The sequence below is a fragment of the Talpa europaea genome (genome assembly GCF_964194135.1).
Source record: "Talpa europaea genome assembly, chromosome: 14".
NCBI lineage: Eukaryota > Metazoa > Chordata > Mammalia > Eulipotyphla > Talpidae > Talpa > Talpa europaea.
In genome coordinates, this window is record NC_140082.1 from 59,882,800 (window position 1) to 59,896,811 (window position 14,012).

General features: G+C 41.6%; 1 protein-coding gene across 1 annotated transcript in view; it reads left to right on the forward strand.

Moving 5' to 3' along the window:
* Positions 1 to 4,912, forward strand: part of LOC311184197 (FUN14 domain-containing protein 2-like) — a gene marked incomplete at its 5' end in the record, with an annotated part of 31,322 nt that extends 26,410 nt beyond the window's left edge. Inside the window, one exon of the mRNA XM_084254050.1 lies at positions 4,061 to 4,912. Within this exon, the coding sequence (XP_084110176.1) occupies positions 4,061 to 4,656 (596 nt within the window). The 3' untranslated portion in view covers positions 4,657 to 4,912. The remainder of the gene's footprint in view (positions 1 to 4,060) is intronic.
* Positions 4,913 to 14,012: the final 9,100 nt, after the last annotated feature.

Consider the following 14,012-nt stretch of genomic DNA (forward strand, 5'->3'; position numbering starts at 1 on the left):
TTGTTTTGTTTTGTATTGTTATTATTTTTTCCCTGATGTCTTATTTGATTCTCCTATATTTCTGCTATAAGTGAAACCATCCAATATTTTATTTTTCCTTCTGGCTTATTTAGTTGAGCATAATTCCTTCTACCTCCATCCATGTGGCTGCAAATGGCATGAGTTTATCTTTTTTGATTGCTGAATAATATTCCACTGTGTATATATCCCACATCTTTTTGATCCAGTCATCTATTTTTGGGCTTTTGGGTTGTTTTCAGGTTTTACCTATTATCAATAGCGCTGCAATAAACAGGGGTACAGGTGTTTTTTTGAATCAATGTTTTTGTGTCCTTTGGGTAGATTGCTAGGAGTGGAATTGCTGGGTCATGTAGTAACTACATTTTTAGTAGACTGAGGAACATCCAGACAACTTCCCATAATGGTTGGAACACTCTGTACTCTCACCAACAAAGTAGGAGAGTTCCTTTTTTACTACATCCTTGCCAACATTTGTTGCTAGTTTTTTTGATATGTGCCATTCTTACTGTCTAATGTTCTTCTTAGCCCCTTCGTGGATGATGCCCATCTTTCTCTGTTATTTCCTTACAGGCACTACTTCAACAAAGATCTTTTCAACTTTTCATAACCCATATCCACAGTCATTTTGTCTTGCCAGACCTTCTCTCCACAGGTAATGCTTTGGAAGATTCTGCCCTGGCTCCCTTCAGTGTTTTCGCAGATCCCATTTCACGCCAACTTTTTTCCACCAGGGAGCACGAAGTTTGGCCAAAACTTTCTCTCTTTCTGTCAACACACTGTTCTAGCCTTTCCCTCTTGGGTCAATCCTTGTGGTTAACAGCCTAATTAACTATGCAAATGGATGTTACCCATTACACTCCCTTTGGTAGACTGGCCTTTCTGCATGTCACTGTTGACACTTTTTCAGGCTTCATTTGGGCCACAACTCATCCTGGTGAAAAAGCCTCTCATGCCATCCATCATTTACTTTCTTGTTTTTCAGTAATGGGTCACCCCCCAAAGCTTAAAACTGATAGTAGCCCTATCTGTATCTCTCATAGCTTCTCTTCCTTCCTTCAAACTTGGGATACTACCCATATCACCAGCATCCTTTATACCCCTACAGGACAAGCCATTATTGAATGAATTAATGGTCTTAAACTCATTTTAGCTACACAAGAGCCTGGTTTTCACCTTTCTTCTCCTCACATGTGGCTCTGTAAAACCCTCTTCACATTCAGTCACCTTTGGTATACTTCCAGGGACTGCTCCTGAGATACACCCATTCACCATCATTTCTCTAACATCTCAATCCAATCTCAAGACAAACCCTTGGTTCTTTATAAAATGCCACCCAACCCTCTCTGGGAAGGCCTAGCTCCTTTACTTACATGGGGAAGAGGGTATGCAGCCATTTTGTCTCCAGAGGGAGTTCAGTGAATTCCAGCACTGCCCTGCTTTAAGAGTTATCATGAGTTGTCAGGATGGCTTCAGGATCCACTCCTACAGCTCAAGAGACTGAGGATGACTGCATCCCTCCAGGCTCCCAGCTCTCCAAAAGAAAGGCACAATCAATGGAGACTTAATCTTCAGACATCTAAAAACAACATCACCTGGGACAGTATCAAGTGCCTGGCTTCTCAGGTACCTAACCACAGCTGGCCCCACGGGGAGTAACCTTTTCCCTTGAATCTTTTATTTTTTATTTTTATTTTTTTTAAGATTTATTTATTTGTACAAGCACTGGGTACAGTCAAAGCATGGGAGGGTGAGAGAATTCACCAGAGCCAGAGTGGGGAGCAGAACAGGCAGAAGGACCGAAGTACACTGCTAAGGGGAGCAGTGGGCACGGCAGGAGAGGTCTGCACACCATGTGGGACCATTGCCAGCGGCAGGGGATGGAACTGGTGCTGCAGAGGCTGTGGGCAGCTTTGCAGCCCAGCTCTCAACGCCTGCGCCATTGGGGAGGCCCTCCCTTGAATCTTTTACTGCTGCACTGTTCTCCTGCCTTACAGCTCACTCTATGGTATTTCTTTTCTTCCTTTCAATTTTTATTCCTTTTCGTTTGCATCTCATATAAAATGGGCTCATGTCATTAACCCTCCCATCTTTAGGTTAGTTGGTTGGGCCGATCCAGAGCCCCCTATGCTACCAATGTTTCTGTTCATTTAGGGGGACCCCATCTACCATTGTCCCTTTCTAAATATCCTACCCATTCCCTTAATGCTTCTTGGATCATACACAGTCCCTCACATCCTCTGTGTCTAACCTTGATCCCTAATTCATAGTGTTCCTTTTGTCACAAGTGTGATAGATAAGCTTCAGTCAGAAGTTGGCTCTCAAAGAGAATTTTATTCCTATATTGGTCACACACACACTTAAGTTCATACAGGCAAGCCAACCCCAAGTTCCCAAAGTACCTTTGACTGAAGACAGTAACCGTGACCTCTGCTAGCTGGGCCTTCCACCTAAGTGGAAGTCCTCAGGCCGTGGAAATCTCTAGGCTCGAGGGCCCGCAGTGCAGATGGTCACTGGTCATGCAGAGTGTTGAGCTTATAGGCACCTTGTGCCACTGTCAAAGAGCAGGCCACTGGTTCACAGGGAGCAGAGCAGGAGAGTGCAGATTGGTTTGGTGTGTGCCAAACTGGGGAGCAGGGATGAAGGAGCAGGAGTAAGGAGAGGTTTCAGATGGAGAGCGAGTCTGAGTCCAAAGGGAGGCAGCAAGCTGGGCTCTGGAAGAGTAGCCTCCAGGGCCTCCCTGGTGGCACAGGGGGTTGAGACGCAACCTATGAAGATGTCCACAGCCACTGCAGCACCAGTTTGATCTCCGGCCAGGGAGCTACCCACATGGCGCAACAGACCTCTCCTGGCTTTTTGCTGCTCCCCTCAGCGGTGTATTTCAGTCTGTCTGCCTGTTCTGCTCCCCACTCTGTCTCTGGTGAATCTTCTCAACCTCCACACCTCTGGCCTGTACCCCAGATCTTGTATACATAAATAAATAAATCTTTAAAATCTTAAAAAAAAAAAAAAGAGTAGTCTCCGGCAAGTCCTTTGCTCTGAGCCAGTTTTCAGAACTGCTCTGAGTCTGCTTTGGTAGGGCTCCTTTTATTATTTTATCTCTTTTTATTTTTTCAAAGATTTATTTATTTATTTATTTATTTATTTATTTATTTATTTATTTATATAAGCACTGGGTACAGTCAGAAGTGCAGGAGGGTGAGAGAATTTGCCAAAGCAGAGGCTGCGGGCAGCTTTGCAACCCAGCGCTCACCTGCTGTGCCACTGGGGAGGCCCTGGTAGGGCTCCTTTTATAACTTCTTACCAGGTTTAGGCTCAGGCACCATCTGCTTTATCAGTTTTTAATACTCAGTATGTGGCCTCAGCTACTTTCACTCACCGTGCTCACAGTTACCTTAATATTTTCAGTTTTACTAGTAAACTTTATATGTTCGTTACACCTTTCTCTCTATAATGACAAATGAATGAATTGTTCTGTGAACCCACAGGTGAATCATGGGTAATATCCATACAATATCAGTGGTTTGTACAAACTATTGGTCTTGAAAATATGCTCCTCACTTTAACTGTGATCCTCTACATGCTCCTCCCATTCCCCTATGCCAGCATCCATGGCAAGACATAAAGTATTTTATTGATGCTTTCCACTGAGAAATATGCACTTTAATACCCCTTGCTAATAATTGCACCCTTCACAATTGGGGTCCCCAAGGTTTATTGGTTATGGAAAAAAATAAATAAAACCTGGCATGAAAAAAAAAAAATGGAACTGGTCCTTACCTTATTTTTATCAACACTTCCGCCCCTCTTGGAATCCAGGTTTTGCTGGTCTATTGTCATGATATATTGTCATAATAATAATATATGCTCCCCATTTAAAACCAAGATCTGGAGAACTGCCCTCCCGTTCTTTCTTTACATTCTGCAACATGGTCCAGCCCAGTTCAAGGAAGGAAGGTTTCTATGAAATTTTATTGACGCACCTAAGTTTTCACAAATCTGCACCTCTTGCCCATATTTCTCCTAACTCCTTCAATTCCAGTTCTTCAAGCTCAATCCCTCTTCTGTGGCTGCCTGGGGAATGGAAACACCTGCCCCCGGGCCGGGAGCCTGAGCGCCTCCAGTGCGCTGAGTCAGGCCGGGTCCAGCCTCAGGGAGCCTCACTGCAAGTCGTTGAGAGAAGAGCTCGCAGAGATGGCCGGGGCTACTCAAGTGAATAGCGAGGCTCTGGACCTGACAGAGCTCGCTAAGAAGCAGGTGTGGTGGCACAGATTGTTTCTGCAAGATTCGGGGTTCGCTGCCCAGAAGTACAACGTCGCCACCCAGCTGTTAATCGGTGGCGTCACTGGTTGGTGCACAGGTTTCCTATTCCAGAAGGTTGGAAAATTGGCCGACACAGCTGTGGGAGGGGGATTTTTCCTCCTCCAGCTTGCAAACTATGTGGGGTACATCAGAGTTGACTGGCAGCGAGTGGAGAAGGACATGCAGAAAGCCAAGCAGCAGATGAAGATCCACAAGAGCAACCAGTTACCTACAGAGATCAAAAGCAAAGCAGAGGAGGTGGTGATATTTGTGAAGAAGAATTTCCTGGTGACTGTGGGGTTTTTTGGAGGCTTTCTGCTTGGCATGACATCCTAAGGGGGATGACTTTGCTTCCATCATGGCAGCCTCCCGCTCCATCACAAGACACTGTTTCTCCTCCTCCGCTTTTCCAAGCCGTCCTCCCAGCGGTGTCTAATCTGAATGGCTTCTGCAGGCATCCTACGTACAGGTTAACTGTGAGCTTGACAGCCACAGAGGAGACAGTAGACTTTAGCTGTACTTCCAGCATCCTCCCTGCTTGACTAATCTGTAGGTCAGCGAGAAGGTTCCTTTCCCCTCAAGTAAGATCCTGACCAGAACATGTTACAAGATGGCCCCTGTGGGGGATGAGTGGGTCCTCAAAGTTGTCCCAACCCCCTTTATTTGGAAAAGAAGTAACAGTACATAGAGACCTTGCGTGGGAGTGGAAAGGAACTAAATGCATTGGCTTTGAAGCATGAACCATATTGGTATTTTGGTGTCTACTTTCGTTCCTTTAATTTTTGTATCACCTAGAGAAAACTACTTTTAATATTCAAGTAAGTATCCTTCAAGGTATAAATACAAGTAAGTATCCTTCAAGGTATAAATACAAACAAAATATCAATAAACAAGTATTTGCACAAATACATATGTAGATACACCTGTATCTACATCTGTATCTACATGTTAATATCTGCAGTAGAAATACACCGGCCCTGTTGGATGTGGATGCCCATTTAAAAATACTGCAAAACATGGCGGCGAGGAGACGCTGTGAGTAAGATCTCCCATTAAAAAAAAGTTAACAGGGAGGAAAAGCGGCAGGTCCCAGTGAGAACTGGGACACGGAAGATAAACGGACGACTCCAGCAAACTACCCGAAGAAGAAAGTTGCCATAAAAGAGGACTAGAAGGGAGGAAAGCGCAGAACCTTGCTCCCCTTCCCCACCCACAAAGTCGGCACTCTCCGACCAACAGAAAGGAGGAAAAAAACAAACTAAAATGACCAACAAGAGCAACCTATGCATCAAGCGGGACTGGGAGTGGAAAGGAACTATTTCAGCCACCACACCCTGTGAACTGGAGCTGCGGAGAACCCTGCAGGATTTGCCGCGGCAGTAAGCGAATGGCTCCGGGTGCCATTAGAGAACAACAGAGACTCTGGAGACCCGCACACAGCCCTGGGCCCTGTCGGCAAGCTTGTGCGAAAAAGCAGCGTGCTTGAAAAGCAAACGCAGATCGGTATTGCGGCTGCCCAGCTCCCTGCGCCTGCGACCTAGGCTTGTGGGGAGATGCACGGGGGCCCTCACTGAGGTGAAAGTCCCTCACTGAGTAAGCAGGAACCAAGCGCCCAGGCACGGGAGCGGGGTGCAAAATGCGCCATTCCTGCGGCCACTGAACTGGGCTACAGCCCAAGTGCTGGACCTGAGGGCTTTGCAACTGAGACCCGGGGCACAAAATTTGGGGTGTGGGTTCTCCACGACGGTGGGGCAAAAGGCAGACACAGCACCCCAAAGCCGTTGAGGTTTACCCTACCATTCCCACTCTGTTCCCTGCCCCACGGCGGGGAAAAAACAGCCCCCCAGGGACAATAGGACGAATCTTTGGCGCCACCTAGCGACCAGAAAAAAAATTCACTAACACCCCATAGAACAGGGAAATTTCTTCAGAAAAGACTGCTTGAAAGGGCAGAAGGCTTCCGGAGGAGCAAGTGGCCAGCTGGGAAGTTAGCCTACGACAGGCCCCTTCCGACCAGCAGTCTGAGCCCACAGAGGGAGCGGGCACCCACGGCCGGGGCAGACCGGGCCGCAGAAGAGTGTGCCTGTGACCGGATGCGCAGGGTCTGCGTCCCGCATCGCCATTTTAGAACAGGGACATTTCTTCAGTAAAGACTGCCTGAAACCAGCAGAAAGCTCCCTCAGAAGCCAGAGATGGCTCCTGGAGGAGCCAGAGGGGAGCGGAGAAGTTCACCCAAGATGCTGGCCAGTCCGAGCAACACAGAGTCCCAATGCATCCGACAAATAAGAAAACAGACAGTAGGGAGTAGAAGAACCACACACAACCTAGCAACTCCTCAGGAAAAAAGACACCACAAAAAGAAAACCACCCCCCAGATTGCAACAACAGTAACTTGGAAGAACTTCTGAGCCTTACAGAAAGAGAATTTAAAATTGCCATGATTAAAAAAGTGACAGAAGTCATAAAGGAAAACAATGATATGAGAAAAATAATCAACGATCAGAAGAATGAAAATGAGTCCCTAAAGGGGGAAGCAAAAGAAATGCAGGAGATCAAAGAATTAATGGAGGAACTAAAGAACTCTGGGAAAAGCAATGAAAGCAGAGTAGATGAAATGGAAGAAAGAATAAGTACTCTTGAAGACACATAAATAAAAAGAACCAAAACAGAAAAGGAAAGAAAAGTACGAAGGAAAAAGAATGAAGAAAGACACCGGGAACTATCTGACTCCATGAGGAAAGGACATATAAGAGTTATAGGAATACCAGAAGGAGAGGAGAGAGATGTAGGAACAGAGAAAATATTCAAAGAGATAATTGAAGAGAACTTCCAAAATGTGAAGAAGGAGCTGAAAATTGGTATACAAGAAGCAAGAAGAACACCAAACTTCCATGACGAAAGGAAAAATACAGCAAGACACATAATAGGAAAGCTCCCAAGAATCCAGGACAAGGAAAAAAATAATGAAGCTGACAAGAGGGATGAAACAGATAACATTCAAAGGAAAACCAATCAGGCTGACATCAGACTTCTCTGAAGAAACACTACGGGCAAGGAGAGAGTGAAGGGACACAGTCAACAGACTCCAAGAAAACAGATGCCAACCAAGAATACTCTATCTAGCAAAGCTCTCCTTCCTCTATGAAGAAAGAATAAGGACCTTCCCAGACAAAAAGAAACTCTGGAATTTCATTACGACTAAACCCCCAATCCAAAAAATACTACAAGGTATCCTAAAGCCAGAACCTCAGAGGGATGAATAACAACGAAAGAAGGCCAAAAAAAAAGTTGTTAAAAGAATAAATAAATCAAAGGAAAGACAAACACAAAGGCAAATACATATGCTAACTTATCAATATTAACTCTAAATGTAAATGGACTAAACTCTTCAATAAAAAGACACATAGTTGCAGGCCGATTTAAGAAACAAAACCCAACCTTTTGTTGTCCCCAGGAAACACATTTAGCTACAAAAGATAAAAATAAGCTCGAAGTTAAAGGATGGAAAACAATCCTACAAGTAAATGGAACAAAAAAAGAAAGCAGGAACAGCTATACTTATATCAGATAAAATAGATTTCAAACTCAAAAAAATAAAAAGAGACCCCTATGATCACTACATTGTGATCAAGGGGACAATACTTCAGGAAGATATAACACTTATTAACATATACTCACCAAACGAAGGAGCACCAACATATATCAGACAACTGTTGTCTTCTCTGAAAACAGACATCAGAGAAAACACATACGTAGTGGGAGACTTCAACACACCACTATCAACAATGGATAGATCAACAAGACAAAAAATAAGTAAAGAAACTAAAGCTCTAAATAAGGACCTAGAGCATTTGGGCTTAACAGACATCTATAGAACACTAAACCCCAAAAAACGGAGTACACATTTTTCTCAAGCGCACACGGATCATTCTCCAGGATCGATCACATACTGGGGCACAAGACAAACATCAACAGATACACCAAGATTGAAACCATACCAACCATCTTTTCTGACCATGAAGGCATCAAACTAGAAATAAACCATAAAAAGAAGGCAAGGGACTTTCCTACCTCATGGAGACTAAAAACCACACTACTGGAAGAACAATGGACTAATGAGGAGGTCAACGAAGAAATTAAAAAATTCTTTGAATAGAATGACAAGGAGGACACCAATTTCCTAAATGTATGGGATGCAGCAAAAGCAGTAATAAGAGGAAAATACATAGAAATAGAGGCTCACATCAAGAAACAAGAAAGAACTCAAAGAAACAACCTAATCTCGAACCTCAAAGATCTAGAAAAAGAACAACAAAAAAACCCCACAAGCAGTAGAAGAAAAGAAATAATAAAAACCAAAGCAGAAATAAATGAATTTGAATCTAAAAAAACAATCCAAAAGATCAATGAAACCAAGAGCTGGTTCTTCGAAAAAAAATCAATAAAAGAGACAAACCCCTAGCCAGGCTCACAAAGGAAAAAAGGGAGAAAGCACAAATAAACAGGATCAGAAATGAAAGAGGAGAAATCACAACAGACAGAGCAGAAATCAAAAGAACACTCAGTAACTACTATGAACAGTTATATGGAAACAAGTGCAACAATCTAGAAGACATGGACAAATTCCTACAACTCTACAATCACCCAAAGCTAGATAAAGAAGAAATAGAACACCTAAACAGATCAATTATAAGCAGCAAAATTGAAATGGTAATCAAAAACCTCCCCAAAAACAAAAGCCCAGGACCTGATGGATTTACAAATGAATTCTACCAAACACTCAGAGACGAATTAGTGTCTATCCTTCACAAACTCTTCTAAAATATTGAGAAGGAAGGGATAATACCAAACACGCTCTATGAAGCCAACATTACACTAATACCATAACCGAACAAGGACAACACAAAAAAAGGAAAACTACAGGCCAATCTCCCTAATGAACACTGATGCAAAAATCCTCAACAAAATTTTAGCTATCAGAATCCAACAATGTACCCATAAGATAATTCACCACGACCAAGTAGGATTCATTCCAGGGACACAAGGATGGTTCAACATCCGAAAATCAATCAACGTTATCCAACACATCAACAAAAAGAAATATAAAAACCATATGATAATATCAATAGATGCTGAGAAAGCTTTCGACAAAGTGCAACACCCATTCATGATAAAAGCCCTTGAAATTCTTGGGATACAAGGAACATACCTCAACATCATAAAGGCCATATATGAGAAGCCAACAGCCAGTATCATTCTCAATGGCGAAAAGCTGAAAGCAATTCCATTAAGATCTGGAACAAGACAAGGATGTCCACTCTCACCACTGCTTTTCAATATAATACTGGAAGTCCTAGCCAGAGCAATAAGAAAAGAGAAGGACATACAAGGAATCCAAATAGGTAAAGAAGAAGTCAAGCTATCACTATTTGCAGACAATATGATAATATACATAGAGAACCCCAAAAACTCCACAGAAAAACTAATTCAACTCATCAATCAGTAAAGTGGCAGGATACAAAATCAATATGCAAAAGTCAGTAGCCTTCCTATACACAAAAAATAAATCTGAAGAAGAAATAAAAATAAAATCCCTTTCATTATCAAAACAAAAAAAAATCAAATATTGGGAATAAATCTAACAAAAGAGGTAAAGGACCTATACAAAGAAAACTATAAAACACTGTTAAAAGAAATAGAAGAAGACACAAAGAAATTGAGAGACATCCCCTGCTCATGGATTGGAAGAATAAACATTATTAAAATGGCCATCCTACCAAAAGCAATATACAGATTCAATGCTATTCCAATCAAAATTTCAATGTCATTCTTCAAAGAAATAGAACAATTATTGATGAAATTCATATGGAATCACAAAAAACCCCGAATATCCAAAGCACTCCTGAAAAAAAAAAGAAGGGAATGGAGGCATCACACTCCCAGACTTCAAACTATACTACAAAACCATAATTATCAAAATGGCATGGTATTGGAACAAAAAGAGACATACAGACTAATGGAATCGAATAGAAAATCCAGAAATAAACCCACAGATTTATAGTCAAATAATCTTTGACAAAGGAGCAAAACTATGCATTGGAGCAAAGAAAGTTTGTTCAATAAATGGTGCTGGGAAAACTGGGTCTCTACATGCAAAAGAATGAAGCTTGACCACTATCTCACACCATACACAAAAATCAACTCAAAATGGATTAAAGAATTAGACATAAGACCTGAAACCATAGAATATATAGAAGGAAATATAGGCGAAACACTACGTGATTTGCACATCAAAGACATCTTTACAGACACATCACCCAAAGCAGTGATAGTGAAGGCAAAGATAAACACCTGGGACTACATCAAATTAAAGAGCTTCTGCACAGCAAAAGAGACAATAACAAAAACAAAGAGAAACCCCACCAACTGGGAGAACATTTTTGCACCCAACACTAATGATAAAGGACTGGTCACAAAAATCTGCAAAGAGCTGATGAGACTCAATAATAACAACAAAAAAATCGAGTCAAAAAACGGGCAGAAGAGCTAAAAAGATACTTCTCTGAAGAGGAAATGCAAATGGCCAACACACAAATGAAAAAATATTCATCATCACTTGTAATCAGGGAAATGCAAATCAAAACTACCATGAGATACCATCTTACACCAGTGTGAATGGCACATATTAAAAAAAAAAAAAACAGGGGGCCTCCCCAGTGGCGCAGCGGTTGAGCGCTGGGTTGCGAGGCTGCCCGCGGCCTCTGCGGTGCCGGTTCGATCCCCGGCTACTCCCCGGCCACCGGAGGAGGGTCCCACATGGCGCGCAGACCTCTCCTGCCGCCCACTGCTCCCCTCAGTAGTGTGCTTCAGTCCCTCTGCCCGCTCTGCTCCCTGCTCTGGCTCTGGTGAATTCTCTCACCCTCCCTCGCTTCTGACTGTATCCAGTGCTTGGATAAATAAATAAATCAATCTTTAAAAAAAAAAAAAAAAAAAAAAAAAAAAAACTAGGAACAACAAATGTTGGCGAGGGTGTGGAGAAAAAGGAACTCTTTTGCACTGTTGGTGGGAGTGCAAACTGGTCCAACCACTATGGAGAGCTGTGTGGAGATTTCTGGACCTACTGAACGTAGAGCTTCCATATGATCCAGCAATTCCACTCCTAGGTATCTACCCAAAGGACACAGAAACATCAATTCCAAAGAACACAGCACCCCTATGTTTATAGCAGCACTATTTACAATAGCTAAGCTTTGGAAACAGCCCAAATGCCCAAAAATAGATGCCTGGATCAAGAAGATGTGGTACATATATACCATGGAATATTACTCAGCATTCAAAAAAAGATAAACACATGCAATTTGCATCAACATGGATGGCGCTGGAAGGGATCATGCTCGGTGAAATAAGCCAGAAAGAAAACGAAAAATACCGGATGGTCTCACTCATAGCAGGAATCTAGAAAACTTAAATAAGGGACCAGGAAAATGAATAACTATAAGATAGTGAAAATCAAAATCAACAAAAAACTATGAACCAGAGACACTTTTTGGGGGGTGGTGTGGGAGGGGAGGGATTGGGGTCAGAATGGGGGGTTGCAATTGTATGGGGAATATAAAAATAAAATTTATTATTAAAAAAATAAAATCCATCGGTTTCTTTAACTTTTTCAAAAAAAAAAATAAAAATACTGCAGATGGGAAGCACAAACAGGTCCGCCTTTGGAAAAGTATAATCTTAGTGATACATCTCTTCTCTCACCATTAAGTGGGTATCTGCTTTCTTTTAGTTGGTTTAGATTACTGAACAAAATTTATCTATACCTGCTATAATTATCCTGACAAATATGGCAGCATAAGCACTGCAATGAAAAACTCTGAATGTTAAGGAACTTGTCCCAAAGGTACATCTGCTGAGCTGGGCTATAGTACTCAGTTGAGAGATGCATCTGAAGTGGTCAGTCATTTACAGGCCAGGGTTGTGACCAGGCCAGTGCATGACTGTTTCTAAGGATTTATTTTTGATAAAGTATGTGGCTCTAGGGGGAGAGGCAGAAGTTCTTGGATTTACTTATCACAGCAAAGTTTTAAGCTGTAAAATGTGAAGTGTATTTCTCATCCAAACATAAGCTTCTCTGTGATGATTCTATTTCTTTATTCAGTCAGTCATAGTAGAGTGTTTTAGACACCATTCTGGACATACAGAATTGAGTATGGCAGCAATAGCACTTGTGAAATAAATTATATCCATTATCAAATGTAATTTTCTGTCTCATGAAGACCCCAAGTCTTGAAATCCCTCTTTAAAAATTTATAGACACTCATACTCTTAGAATCGTTGCATGTTTTGTTGTAGTTACCTGATACCATCTAGAATACCTGGGTTCCAGGGGACTAAACTAGTGTCTTCTGTATACCCAAGGAGCTGAACTCTTAAATAGGACTCACTGTTTGTTGATTATACAAACAGTGACCACATAGAAGGATATCAGGAAAAGGTACTGATCAGGGAATTGAAACTTTATGAGTTATGAGAACATATTGTTAACCTTGCTGGTGACCTCTGAAAAAGATGTTTTTAAGACCTTCTTAAGTGTCTTGGCTTTTTAATTTATCTCAGGAATGCTGTATTGAGTTTGGAAATAGTAAAGCTTTCAAGAATTCATCCATTTGCTTATTCTCCTCCAGTCATGGTATGAGACATTTTTTTTTTGCTGCATATTTCTATAAAAGAACTTATATTTTCCCACTTTTTATTATGTAAACCTTCCAAGAAAATAGTATAATGGCCTCGATGGATGCATCACCTACTTACATAATTATCATTGTACCTTGCTTATCAATAATAATTTTAATTACAGTAAAATGTCTGGTCAAAAAAAAATCACACAGTGATGTAAGTACAGTGATGTAAGTACAATTTAAAGAAAGAGAAGAGGTAAAGACATTGCTGAAATATGAAGGGAAGATGAAAGTTAGAAATGAGAAACCCCAGTGGAAAGCAAACATTTTGAAAACAGTGCCTGATGTGGGTAATGGCTTCATCTTTTTATTACACATGTTTGATGTTTATCTCAAATTTTCTTTGCCATGAAAATCTCATTATATAGTTCAGCTCACTTCTTCTATGTTTTCCATGAAGAGTCTCAATTCAGGTCCAATAATTATGATCACAAGGTAGTTTACTGAGATTTCTCTTCTCACCAGGATGTTGATCTTCCTAAGAGAAATATCTTGATTTTATCCTTTCACATTCTAGTCTTACATATTATTAGTGAGTTTCCATGACATTGGAACCATATGGAGAGTCCATTCATAATAATTCATAAGACATTGCCACAAATTCTTTCAAATATATGTGCCAAGTCATCAATATTTTTTTTTGGGGGGGGTCAGGTATACATTGCCATGAAGACTGTAACCTGTTCTTAGTTGTGTTATTATTATAGTTTTTTCTTAACAGCAGTAACACTTGTTCATTTTAAGTTAGGGAATGTGAAAGGCATCCTCATGTCATCCCCCTCAGTGACACATAACTAGCTGAGGTGAGATTTATATATATTTGTTAATATCATTTAAACCTTTATTTTTGGGGGCCTCCCCTGGTGGCGCAGGTGGTTGAGCACCGCCCTGTGAAGCTGTCCGCAGCCTCTGCAGCACTGGTTTGATCCCAGCCGGCCGGCGAGGGTCCCACAT